At 58.3% G+C, this 12,838-nt stretch overlaps 1 protein-coding gene across 1 annotated transcript; it reads left to right on the top strand.

The window, feature by feature from the left end:
- Positions 1–8,889: 8,889 nt before the first annotated feature.
- On the top strand, positions 8,890–10,939 carry COMTD1 (catechol-O-methyltransferase domain containing 1). The gene is made up of 7 exons (XM_070433047.1): positions 8,890–9,083; positions 9,241–9,368; positions 9,624–9,729; positions 9,818–9,936; positions 10,015–10,069; positions 10,335–10,468; positions 10,694–10,939. Exons 1-7 carry the CDS (start codon positions 8,990–8,992, stop codon positions 10,844–10,846), a joined length of 789 nt encoding a protein of 262 aa, XP_070289148.1. The 5' UTR covers positions 8,890–8,989; the 3' UTR covers positions 10,847–10,939.
- The last annotated feature ends 1,899 nt before the right edge of the window (positions 10,940–12,838 follow it).

Genomic DNA, 12,838 nt, shown 5'->3' with positions numbered 1-12,838 from the left:
GGTTAAGTCTGGTCTTTTGGAGTTTTCTGTCACCGCCAAGCCCTACCCGGCTTGGTTGAGCAAGTCTGAGAATGAAATGCCACATTACAGGAAAAGCAGCCGCCTCAATAGGCACTTCCTCTAGGGTACTTCAGTGGGTAAGAACTGTGAGCCCAGAAATCAGAGGATCTGAGTTCAAATCCCAACGCTACCATTTTATAAACTGTGCAACTTCAGGCAAGTTGCTTAATCTCTCTGTGCTTCCACTCCTCACCTGTAACCTGGGGATAAATAGGAGAATTGAGTTCCTGTGAAGTTACAAGAGGCGGCTGGCACACAGCAAGTGTTATGTAAGCAGCAGCAGCTAGTATCCCATGTCCACACATTTAGGGGGCGTCCCCATGTACTGGTCGCTCGAGGACCTGGGTCTCCACACCTCTCCCAAAGCTTCCGTCCATTTCAACTTGGACTTTCCCCTCAGGGTGGCAATTCTGAACTTGTCAGGACGTGAAGAGCTTTGCCTCGAGGGAGAGGACCCCAATCTGAACCAATGGGAATGGGCGGCAGAGACTGGGCTCCTGGTGGGGGCCAGGAGGACTGCTCTCTGGGCTCCAGATGAAGTTCTGACTGAGGAAGAGAAAAGGGAAATAAAATCGCCTGACTGCGTACCCCAGGCTGGTATCGCTCCACGCTGGGCCTCTCCCTCGCTGGGAGTGGATTAAATCAGAGGTTACAGCTCCCGTGCCAGCAGCCCAAAGACCGATGAGGAATGTGAGTGAAATCGTTGTTGGAGGCAGCAGGGAGTGGTGGGGACTGTGGCATGAGCCCAGGACCCGTGTGGGGGAGGGGATGGGGGCAGGAACGTGCAGTCAGTCCTGGCAGACTCGCCATGCAGCAAAATGGGTCCAGTTTTGTCAAATATTCCGCGTTTTCAACGGAAATGGAAATCAAATCTCAATTCTTTGTGAAATTTTCCGACTGTTTAGCATTGGCTCCATGCAAACAAACCAAACACTGATCAAGAAAAACAAAGTTATGTCCCCAGGCCAGCCTGGGGCTGCGGATGTGAACAAGCGCTGAGCGACCCCTGCACGCAGCCGGAGCCCCAGACCTGAGCCCCAGACCTGCGTCATCCGGGGCTGTTTCCCGGCGACTTGGGGGCACGGGCACTCGCTGAGGTGAGGGTGGCGGAGACAGAAAGGGCTGCGGGTTCTCCTGTGCCAGGAGGCAGGTGCTCGGGGCTGGGCCCAGGGACGCTGAGCCTGACCCCTCAGCTCCCTCTCCTGCCTGGTGTCAGGGGGACAGGGAGGTGGGTGGAGGCGGGGGAGCAACCTCAGGCAACACTGCCGAGCATCAGGTTCTTCCTCTGAGGCTAAACTGATGGGAAAATCTTAGCTCCTGCATCCGGCAGCCGCCCTGGCCTGCCCGCCCCGGCAGAGGCCGTGCCCAGGGGGGTCTCTGCACTGAGCTTTGGGGACACCTGGGGCCCTTGGGATCTGTGTGTAGATGGGCCTGCTGCCCCTGACTGCACTCCACCACCAGCAGCAGGGTTCCACGTCCCCACCCTTTGCCCTGCGCCCTCTCAGGGCCAGCCCTCGGAGGGGAGAGCACATACCCTGGTGGTGCCGTGGCCGCTGGCACCCCGGCGACCGGAGGCAGAGGCCTTAAAAGCACGCGTGGTGGGCCCCTCGCCCCTGCACTGTCCGCTGGGGAAGAGCATCCCGGGTTGGAATGTCTGAACCCACCACCTGAAGCAGCAGCACCCCGGCTGACCTCTGAACCACGAGCAAGAAGATGAGGTGCTTATTCTAGAAGCCAAAGGTGGGCTGGTATGCAGCACGGCCACAGCACGGCCCCGACTACGATGCCAGGAGGACACGGGCTCCCCAGCCCCGTCCCCAGCAAGCTGCCCGGGAGCTCCCACCCAGCTGGCCATCCACTGCCCCAGGCTCTGAGGCACACACAGGCCCCCCGGAGGGGAGAGAACCCCGCTGAGGGCCACACAGACATGGAGCCGCCCCCCATGTCCTGCTGTGGTGCCTTGGATGAGTCTCTTCCTCTGAGAGCCCCCTGTGGAGTGTGGGCGCGCCCCTTCCTCACCAGGGATGGGGCTTGAGGAGAAGCCGCGGGGCCCCAGCAGGACAGAGGGGGTGCCCAGTGCAGGCATGTGGATGCGCCGGTGGGGAGGGCTGGCTTGCCCGGAGTCTTTGGACGGGGCATCTCCTGCGAGAAAGCTCGCTCCCAGGGAAAACGAGGCCTCGCTTTGAGGGCATGATCTCAAGCTCAGGCAGGAACCGGTCCCTGTGCCTGAAGAAAAGCAAGCAGGGTTACCTCAGTACCAACTCTAAGCCTCCCCACCGCACCGGCCGGGCCTGCTCGGGGCCTGTATCAGTCAGGAACGCTTTGAGTGTCAAGTAAAACATTGTGCAGCTAATCGGGCTGCCCAGTGGTTAGAGTGTCGGCTCGAGGACCAAAGGGTCTCAGGTTCGATTCCCAGTCAAGGCCACGTACTTTGGTTGCAGGTTCAATCCCTGGCCCTGGTCGGGGCAGGAGCAGGAGGCAACCGATTGATGTCGCTCTCACATCGATGTTTCTCTCTCGCTACCCCCTCCTCCCTCCCTTCCACTCTCTCTAAAAAAAACAATCAATGGAAAAAATGCTTAAACACAAAGGCTCCATTTTCTCCTGTGATGAGTAGTCTGGAGGTAGACAGCTGCTGGTGGTGGTTCAATGGCTAGTGATGTCTTCAAGGACCAGCACTCCACCTTTCCTCTCGCCATCCTCACTTTGGGGGGTATGATTTGGGGTTTTTGTGTGTGTTTGTTTTAATCCTCACCAGAGGGTATGCTTATTGACTTTAAAGAGGAGAAGGGGGAGAGAGAGAGAGAGAGAGAGAGAGAGAGGACATCGATGTGAGAGAGGACATCGATTTTGATTGATCGTCTTTCGTACACACCCCAACCGGGGATTGAACCCACAACCTGTCAGTATAGGGATGACATTCCAGCTGAGCCACACCAGCCAGGGCTGGTGTTTTAAGCCTTAACCTTGTTGCCTCATGGCCACAAGATGGCTGCTGTGGTCCCACCCATTTCATCTTACATAACCCCATTCAAGGTAAGAGAGGCTAAGCAAGAACAGGGGTTTCTTATTATCAGGGAGGAAAATGTCCTGAGAGGCACCCCTTCATCTCTGGCCAGAAATGAACTGCAGGAGAGGGTGAGAGCAGACCCTTGCAAAGAGGACTGGGGTGGTTGGGAGCACACTTCACCCCCCAGGGCTGGGCACGCTGTTGCCTGAACAGTGAGTATCAGGCTCCTACTGACAAGGCAAGGGGAGGGACGCTTCAGGGATACACAGCAGCAGTGACGGCTGGAGGAGGGGACATCGGTCCCAGAGGGGAGCAGTGCCAGACAGGGCCCTTCATTGCAAACCATGGAAGCTGCTCCCTGCAAACAGCAGCTTTTACTTTGTGGCAAAAACAGATCCACTCTGTTGTAGGCAGCAGACTCTGCCAGGCCCGAGAATCAGGCCTGGCGCACCACCAGCAGGAGCTGCGAAGCTGGAAGCCCACCATCCACATCCGGGACCGTTCTGGTGAGAACACAGCCACCACACAGCCCCCCGCTGGCCAGAGGCTGCGCCAACCACCACAGAAATGGGCCGCGTCACGCATGCTGGCTTGCTGAGCACCGTCCCACACACAGCGCTCACCCACGGCCTGCATTTGCGTTGTCTTGTGCCCCCATCTGATGGGTGGACGTAGGTCCCGGGCCTTCTGGGAAGTACGTGTGCTTGTTCTCTGGGGGAAGGAAGGACTCACCGTGAGGACAGTGTCTCCATGGGAGGAGAGAAGCTGCAGGGACACGTTCTCAGCCAGTCCTCAAAGGGCCCATGAAGTCTACCGTTGGAAGGCTTCTGAGGGTGGGCCGAGGTGTCCGTCAGAACCACCCCGATGAGAAAGAAGGAGAGAAACACGTGACACCATGAAAAACACACCCTCGTTATGCACTGGGGACTCCCAGAAGCACCTGGGTTGAGCCAGATAAACTGATTCCCAGGTCAGTTGTTGGCACATGGCGGGTGCCTCCCCAAAGAGCTGAATGCCTTTCCAGAGGACCCAGGGGCTCTGGGCTGGGGCCCAGGGATGAGATGACAAGCTTTCATGGAAGCTGAGCCAGAGACAAGTGCACATCCCGCTCTGCCACTACCTATCACCTGACACCTGGGAGCCTTGGTTTAAACATCTGGACAGTGGAGACAGTGCTAGCTCTGAGAGGGGTCCCAGGAGGAAGGCTCTCCGCTCCCGTCCTGTGGTGCCACAGCAGGGAGTCCTAGTATTTAAATGTCTAACCCCGTGGTTCTGGGGGCGGGGGGCACAGGAACCAGGGGAGGTATCTTAATCCATACGGCCATCCTGAGAGGTTGGAGGTTGTGAAGGCAGAACTTTGCCCTCGTCTCATGATGTCCGCCACCAATGTCACCCCCAAGGCGGACTTTGCAGGTGTAACTACGGTTACTTACTAACTAGCTCGTCTGCAAATAGGGAGGTGACCCCGGACTGTCTGGTGGGGGGAGGGGGGCAATGCAGTCACAGGAGCTCGTAAAAGCAGAGGGGAAGGCAGAGTGATCTGAAGCATCAGGAAGGTTCCAGGTGCTTTGCTGGCCTTGGACACGGAAGAGCCCCGTGAGGACATGAATCTGCCACAGCCGAGAGCGTGGAAGAGGGCCCGGCCCGCCAGACCTCACCTTGCCAGGCTAGGGACCCACAGAACCACGAGGTAGTAAGTGGGTGTGTTAAGCCACCAAGTGTGTGGCAGCTCATTGCCCAGCCACAGAACCCTAACACAGAAGTGTCAGCCCGTTTTCTAGCTGAGGAGCGCTGAGCTCACATAGCCACAGAGTGAGTGATGGAGCCAATGTGTGCATCCGAGTCCATGTGAGCCCTGAGCCCGTGCTATCCCTGCCCATTGGCCTGTCCAGATGAGGAAACGGAGGCAGTAGAGGCTGGGCACTGCCTGCGCCAGCTCTGCAGCATCTCAGCACACAGGAGGGGGAGCAGGCGGTGGGCCCCAACTCCTCTCAGGAGCCCCAGGAACCCCTGACTCGCGGTCCTCCTGCATTAGCTCAGCTCCAAACGGCTCCCTAGAGCCCTGGAGACTTAGGCAAAGAGATGCCGTCCTCGAGGGGGTGAGGGGACGGACAGCGGGGGGGTTGGGGGGAGGACGCAGCAGACTTCACCCAGATGTGTTCAGACTCCAGGCCTCAGCTTCCCTGAGGAGGGAAGAGGCTGAAAGAAGGCAAGCGCTGGAGGGAGACCCAGAGGCACCTCAGCCGCTGAGGAGGAGCCCACTGAGTGTGAGGAGGGACCGACGGGCCCAGAGGTAGGAAGAGGATTCCTGGGGCAGGGACGGGCAGGGCTGGCCACTGAGGCCCTTCTGGCCTAACGGACATCACTTCCATGTCCCGACTTCTCTGATCGAAGCTCTAAATCAGAGGGAACAGTTGTTCCAGGAGTCAGACCAAAGATGTATTCAGCCCAGCCAGCGTGGCTGAGCATCGACCTATGAACCAGGAGGTCACGGTTTGATTCCCAGCCAGGGCATATGCACGGGTTGTGGGCTTGATCCCCAGTGGGGGGCCTGCAGGAGGCAGCAAATCAATAATTCTCTCTCAACATTGATGTATCTCTCTCTCTCTCCCTTCAATAAAAAAATATTTTTTTAAAAAAAGATGTATTCAATGCCCTAACCGGTTTGGCTCAGTGGATAGAGCGTCGGCCTGCGGACTCAAAGGTCCCAGGTACGATTCCGGTCGAGGGCATGTACCTTGGCTGTGGGCACATCCCCAGTGGGGAGTGTGCAGGAGGCAGCTGATCGATGTTTCTCTCATCGATGTTTCTGGCTCTCTATCCCTCTCCCTTCCTCTCTGTAGAAAACCAATAAAATATATATATATTTTAAAAAAAGATGTATTCAATTCGACTGACACAGTTCTTAAAAATTTCTCATTAAAAGCCAGATTTCCAACCTTCCCTGAGAAATCGTACATTCTGGCCACCCTGCGCTCATCTTTCCATGTGGCGGCATGGGCTGGGGTCAAGTGGCTGCCCCTTCTGATGGGCATGAGCTCCGGAGCACCACAGTCCCCACTGCTCTCTATCGCCCTCCCCGCTCCTACCTGCCTCATCCCTGAAGACATGAGCTCCAATCCCTTAGGCCAACTTGATCTATGACCTTACTCTGCTGCCCCTGCCGCTCCCAGTCCCGGGGGACCTTCCGAGTGCGGGCCTACCCTCTGTGATGCTAGCAGGGCTGGGAGAAGTAAAAGTTGGGGGCATTAGGATAGAAATTCAGGTGCCTCTTCCAGACCCCTTTGTGTGAACAGCTGTTCCCAGTGATCTGGTTTGGCTAAGAATTGACCAGATCATACCCCTGACTTCCTGCTATGAACCTAAGGGGAGCACCCCATTTCCTCTGCCTTCATGAGCCTGTGGGCGCCATGATGCCTAATGGAGCAGCTGCACTTGGGCAAAGGGGCAGCTGAGAAAGGTGGAAATGGTCCCCTCCTCCCTGGGGCAGCTGTCCGTGTCCACATGGCCCTGTGGGGAGGCCCAGCTCCCCCACCTCTGGGGGCCACCTCTCAGGTAGAAAATCAAAACCCACTTTGTCTCCGGGCCCCTGGCCTTTAGGAAAAGGCCCTGGAACCGATTCGGAGGCGACACTGTGCTGCCCTCGTTGTGAGCCGAGTTGCTGGCGCTGCAATGGAAGAGACAAGAAATGAGGAGTGAATGGGGGAGGGAGGTGGAAAAATTAAATTTTGCATGATCAGCAAGGTTTCAAACAATCGCTCGCCAACTGAAGTGGGTGCCACGTCTATAAGTCATTCTGTTTTATAGACCATTAGGATCTCCAGAGAGAACCTGCATGGAGACCACTGCTTTTTGTTGAAATTAAAATGTCAGGGAAAAAGAAATAGAACAAAACAGGGAATCTGCAATTAATTACCAGGCCATAAAAATTCAATAATCAGGAGGCAGCGCGGCCGCGGGCCCAGAGGTATCAGAGCCAGCGTAACAAGAATGGAATACATTAATCTTTTCAAATTAGTTTTTTAATCTGACGGGGATATATGGTGACAGGCCTCCCCTCCCCGCCCGCCCCTGTGCCCCCGCCCCCGCCCCCTTCCCAGGCTTCAGACTGAAAGCCAGGCCAGAGAGGGAGGCTCTGGTGTGAGAAGGGGACCTGCCACACCTGGACCCCAGACAGGGGAGAGAATGGGGTCTGCAGCCCCAGCTGAGCCCAGTGCCCGCTCGCCGGCTGGCCTGGGAGGGGCGCGGGCCGCGGTGCCAGGGAGGCTGGCTCCAGCTGAGGCCCACTGAGCCAGAGCCGCTCCTCTGCGTGCCCCACCTCTGGGTGGGGTCAGAGGGCCTGGGGGGCAAGCATGGAGAGGTGGCCTCTGAGCTTTGGTTTCTCCTCTGGAAAACGGAGTAGTGCCACAGCCTCACAGGGACGCCCGGGGCTCAATAAAAGCCCCCACTGCTTCTAGGCTTACTGTCTAGACTGGCAGCACAGACTGCAAGGAGCCTGAGGCACCGCCAGCACACAATCCAGAGCACTTATTTAGCACCTGCTGTGTGCTCAGCTCCGGGAAAGGGGACCAGCAGCCTCAGGCCTGACCCTGGGGAATGAGACCTGTAGTCAGGTCAGAGGAACAAGCAGGATGCAGAGGATCGATGGGGAAGCGGCTCTGAGCAGGACACTTGACTGGTGACAGGGTACTGGGAGGAGCTGGACCGCCCCACGTGGGCCACCAGCACCTCTGGCCGCCTCTAATTGGAGCCACGCCCCAGAACTGGGCCCCTGCATGGTTGCCACCGCTATGGTCAGCCCGGTGTTCCGAGTTTGTCTCCAGCTGAGCCTGGTCTTCAGCCTCAGCCAAGTCTCTCTCACTAACTGCCCCTCTCCCCCAACAAGCCTGCCTCTGGGCCTTGCTGCCCCTGAGCCCCACCTCGCAAGCCCCTGGTAGTGCTCCAGCCTGTGGAGTTACCAGATGGGACTATTAATAACCCATTTCACAGAAGAGGAAATTGTGAAGCTGGGGTTGCTCACAGGTAGTGTGTGTCCTATAGTGTCCAAACCCAACTTCACTAATACAAGCCAAGGCAGTTTCTCCCACCTCTCTGAGTTTGGCACACAGTAGGTGTTCAAGCAATGCTAACTAGACAGTGTCCCTACAGAACAGCCTGCAAGGGGCCTCACCTGCCCTCCGACCTCTTTCCTCCCCAAAATGTCATCACTCCACCCTATAATCGCAACAGCAGCTGGCATTTATTGAGCACCTACTGTGTGACAGGCTGTGGGATCTGGTGCCATTTGCAATAAGACTGTGGTCCCCGTTTTCACAAAGGAAACTGAGACTTAGACTGATGGGCCCCAAGATCTCACACTCATGTCTCCTTGGCACCCAGGATTCTAAATAAGGACATCTCAATGCCCCATCAACCTGACCGGCCCAGAGCTCTCCAATCGGCCTCTCGTTGTGTACCCCCAAACCCGGTCCTTCACTCCTTCAACCTGATACCCTTGGTCATCTCTCCCAAAGGCCTCCTCTAATTCTCTCAGGAACTTTAATTTCTCTCACTTTTTACTCCTTACCATCCTGCTACACCGACGGCCCACTCACCCTCCCACATGTGCTCCAAGGGTCTCAGCAGAAATGGTAGTGATGAGGCAGAAGCGTATCAAATTTTCCTCCCTGACCCAGGCTCCCACACCCTGCACGCAGTCCTGCTCCCCGCCGGGCGAAGTTCCGAGCGCAGCCACCAGATGGCGACCGGCTCTCTCGGGCAGGGCTTGCAGTAAGGCTGTGCGGCCGCCAGATGGTGATCGAGGCCGCAGTCGGCGGGCAGTGCGGGGGACAAGACAGAACAGGAAGGCCTGAGGGTCTGAGCGCGGCCCTGGCAGCCCGAGCACGAGTGACTTTGCCACCCCCGCGCCCTGCCCGCACCATGATCCAGCCCATGCCTCGGCTCTCTGTGCCCGCCGCGCTGGCCCTGGGATCGGCTGCTCTGGGCGCTGCCTTCGCTACCGGCCTTTTCCTGGGTGAGTAGGAACGAGCTAGCGGCTCCCTCTGCAGCGGTCCCGCGTGCGGGGCAGGGCGGGGTGGGAGCAAAGCCGGAGTCCCCGGGGCTGGCTGCGGCTAAGGCTCATCCCGGGCGCTCTGGAGTCCCAGGCCCTGACCCAGCACCCCGCCCGGCAGGGAGACGGTGCTCTTCACGGCGATCCCGGCGAGAGAAGCGCCTGCTGCCCCCCGAGGACAGCCCCCTGTGGCAGTATCTGCTGAGCCGCTCCTTGCGGGAGCACCCAGCGCTGCGGAGCCTGCGGCTGGTCAGCGGGGCCGAGGACGGGGAGGGGCGCCCACCCAGCCCCGCGGGTCCCACGTGGTTGCATGACCTTGGGCTGGGCGGGGACCCACTCCGCTTCCGCGATCCTCGGCCGGTGCGCGGTGCGCTGTGCGCGGTGGGCGTTCCCTGGGAAGGCGCTACCCTGGGCGGTGCCCACAGACAGCCACCCCGGCGGAGGGGGGCCTCCACCTGGGGGGACAGCAGAGCTGGTGCGACCCTCTCCCTACCACACACACAGCTGACGCTGGAGCAGCCGCGGGGAGAGTCCATGATGACCTGTGAGCAGGCCCAGCTTCTGGCCAACCTGGCGCGGCTCATTAAGGCCAAGAAGGCGCTGGACCTGGGTAGGGCGCGCGGCCGCGACCACTGGGGGTCCAAGTCACCGGCCATCTCCTCACGGTGGCCTGAGCCTATGCATGTCCCCGTCCCCAGGCACGTTCACAGGCTACTCGGCCCTAGCACTGGCCCTAGCCCTGCCCCCGGCCGGGCGCGTGGTGACCTGCGAGGTGAACCCGGGGCCCCCGGAGCTGGGGCGGCCCCTATGGCGGAAGGTGAGTGTCCCTCTCAGGTCCCCGGAGCCCAGCACCGGTAGAAAGGACCGGCTGGCCCTGACCCCCCTCCATCCGCAGGCTGAAGAGGAACACAAGATTGACCTTCGGTTGAAGCCCGCCCTGGAAACCCTGGGTGAGCACCGGTGTGAAAGGGCCTTGGCGCCATTTCCCAAATAGGGCCATCGGGTGCCAGCTAGTGACCAGGCCCTCCGGACGGGCCTGGGGCAATGCCAGCCCCGCTGCCCAGCCTCGGTACGCGGCCACATGCAGGGTGGCGATGCTGGCGTCCTCGAGGCCGGAGTCCCCGAGGGGTCACAGCAGCAGAACTGGCCCGGGCAGGGCTCCGGCCACTGGGACTGCGGACTCAGCCACCTTGCCCCTCCCCCCTCCCCCGCAAGATGAGCTCCTGGACGCGGGCGAAGCTGGCACCTTCGACGTAGCCGTGGTGGACGCCGACAAGGAGAATTGCACCCTCTACTACGAGCGGTGCCTGCAGCTGCTGCGCCCCGGAGGCATCCTCGCTGTCGTCAGTGTAAGGATGAGACTCGGGGGACACTCGGGCTGGGAGTCTTTCCTCTGGCCCCTCCCTGGGCCCCGCCCCAAAGCCCCGCCCAGTGCCCAGGTAAGCCCCGCCCTCGAGGTATTCAAGCCGAGTCCCCAGGCCTTTCCAGGCTCTCGAGTCTCCAGCTCGCGCCCCGCCTCCTGCTCGGGTCCCTCCCCCGGAGGCCCCGCCCCGTGACGCCCCGCCCCTCCGCAGGTCCTGTGGCGGGGACAAGTGTTGCAACCCCAACCGCAAGACTTGGAAACGCAGTGCGTCCGAAACCTGAACGAGCGCATCCTGCGCGACGCCCGGGTGCACATCAGCCTCCTGCCCCTGGGCGACGGCCTCACCTTAGCCTTCAAAATCTAAGGCTGCCCCTAGCCACGGCCTCGATGGAGGGGACCTGGGAATCCCAGCCATCGACCCCGTTTTTAATGTCAATAAAGTGGGTCCTAGACACAACCTTCTGAGCTTCCACTGAAGTGGGGTAGGAAGGGAAGGCCCAGCACAGCCGGCTTCTTGAGCTCGGGGGAGCCTTCCGGTTAGTTCACCTCCCGGGCGCCCTGACGGCCCAGGGACCAGGGCTGTGGCCCAGGCACAGGAGCCTCCAGCTGACTAGAGCCTGGGCGGTACAAGTCTTAATTGACCTGCCCACATGCCATTAGATAGAGGACCTCGCTCCTCAGGTCCGCCTCTATTCCGGGCTCAGGGCTAGATGGGTGCAGCCACCTTGGTCTCCCCGACACCTTCCTAGGAAGAATAGTGACTGAAGTTCAATCCCAGTGCAGCTGGGACCAGTGGGGAACGTATCTGGGATCTGACAACGGGCCTTGCAGGGGAGGTGAGACCAGTGCAGCCAGCCACTTGCCCATGTTTTGCCTTGTCAGCTCGGCCTCACCTCTGCAAACCAGGCCATTTGGCTTAGACAAGAGGACTTAGGGGTTAGGGACTGGGTGGGATCACTGGCCAGACGTGAAGCAGACCAGCCTGTATGTACGGCAACTTTTAACAAGTGCCCAGAGGAAGACAGGCTTTGCAGCACCAGCACCTCTGAGCAGGAGGTGGCAAGGGAGCCTGGTGATTTTCTTGTTTAAACCTTCCCAAATCCTGTAGGATGTCCAAGCCACAGACGAAGGCACGTTCAGCTAGTAAGTGTTCTTTTCACTCGTAAACACTGCCTCAGCCTAGAATACAATTAGGTTTTGCTACAACCTGGTTAGGCCAGGATGGTGGGAGCACTGGAGGAGGCTAGAAGCCACAGGAGCCCACAGGTGGCAGCTTTCATAATCCTACAGGTCCTGTAACATACCTTGTGTTTCAGACAACTCTCAGCCCCCTGGCTATAAACCCATCCTCTCCCCCACTCATAGGTGCACATAGGTGGATAGGTCTAATGTTCTGTACATAGACCGTTGACAAACTGGTAACTCATTTGTGTCACACTTCACAACATATGCTTGCACCCCAGTCCAGAGTATTGGACCAGGTGAACAGCCTCAGCATGAGGGAGGGCCACCTGTCAGCTAATGGGCAACAGGCCATCCAGGGGCTGCAGGTGTTGCCAGGCCCAGTAACCCGGTTTCTCCCCACCCACCTGACCACCACCAGCAGTTTGAGACTTTCCTGGTCTACTTCATACCTTTTTAAAAAAAAATATATTTTATTGATTTTTTACAGAGAGGAAGGGAGAGGGATAGAGTTAGAAACATCGATGAGAGAGAAACATCGATCAGCTGCCTCCTGCACACCCCCCACTGGGGATGTGCCCGTAACCAAGGTACATGCCCTCGACCGGAATCGAACCTGGGAGGACCTTTCAGTCCGCAGGCCTATGCTCTATCCACTGAGCCAAACCGGTTAGGGCACTTCATACCTTTTTAAAAAATCTTTATTTTTTATTGATTTGAGAGAGAAAGGGAGAGGGAGAGAAACATCAGTGACGAAAGAGAATCGTTAATAAGCTGCCTCCTACACACCCCCCTACTAGGGATCAAGCCTGCAACCCGGGCATATGCCCTGACCAGGAATCAAACTGTAACCTCCTTGGTTCATAGGTCAACGCTCAACCAGAGCCACGCTAGCCGGGCTGCTTCATACGTATGTGTCCCAAAAGCACAAGAGGTGCTTTCACAGTTCTTCCTTACGTAGCAATAGGTCCTGACTCAAATAAATTGGCTCAAATTCCAGCTTTCTGCCATTAAGTCATGTGTGTCTGATTCATGTGGGCCATTCTAGTCAGTCCCTTAGGACAAACAGTGAGACCAGAAGGAGTCTTTGTGCCCCAGCACACCTGTGAGGGGGGTTTAACTTAGGCTTCTAATTCCTCATCACATTCTTCTTAACCAGGAAATTTTCAGCAAC

The sequence above is a fragment of the Myotis yumanensis genome, unplaced genomic scaffold, assembly GCF_028538775.1.
Source record: "Myotis yumanensis isolate MYYU_CA2020_CCGP unplaced genomic scaffold, mMyoYum1.0.hap1 SCAF_13, whole genome shotgun sequence".
NCBI classification, from domain to species: Eukaryota; Metazoa; Chordata; class Mammalia; order Chiroptera; family Vespertilionidae; genus Myotis; species Myotis yumanensis.
This window is presented reverse-complemented; position numbering and strand designations above follow the sequence as displayed.

Bases quoted from the DNA above. Each gene is read 5' to 3' on its own strand.
- COMTD1 (XM_070433047.1), top strand. From the start codon at position 8,990: ATGATCCAGCCCATGCCTCGGCTCTCTGTGCCCGCCGCGCTGGCCCTG. The intron at 9,084-9,240 runs GTGAGTAGGAAC...CCCGCCCGGCAG, and splicing joins CGCTACCGGCCTTTTCCTGG to GGAGACGGTGCTCTTCACGG. The intron at 10,469-10,693 runs GTAAGGATGAGA...GCCCCTCCGCAG, and splicing joins GCATCCTCGCTGTCGTCAGT to GTCCTGTGGCGGGGACAAGT.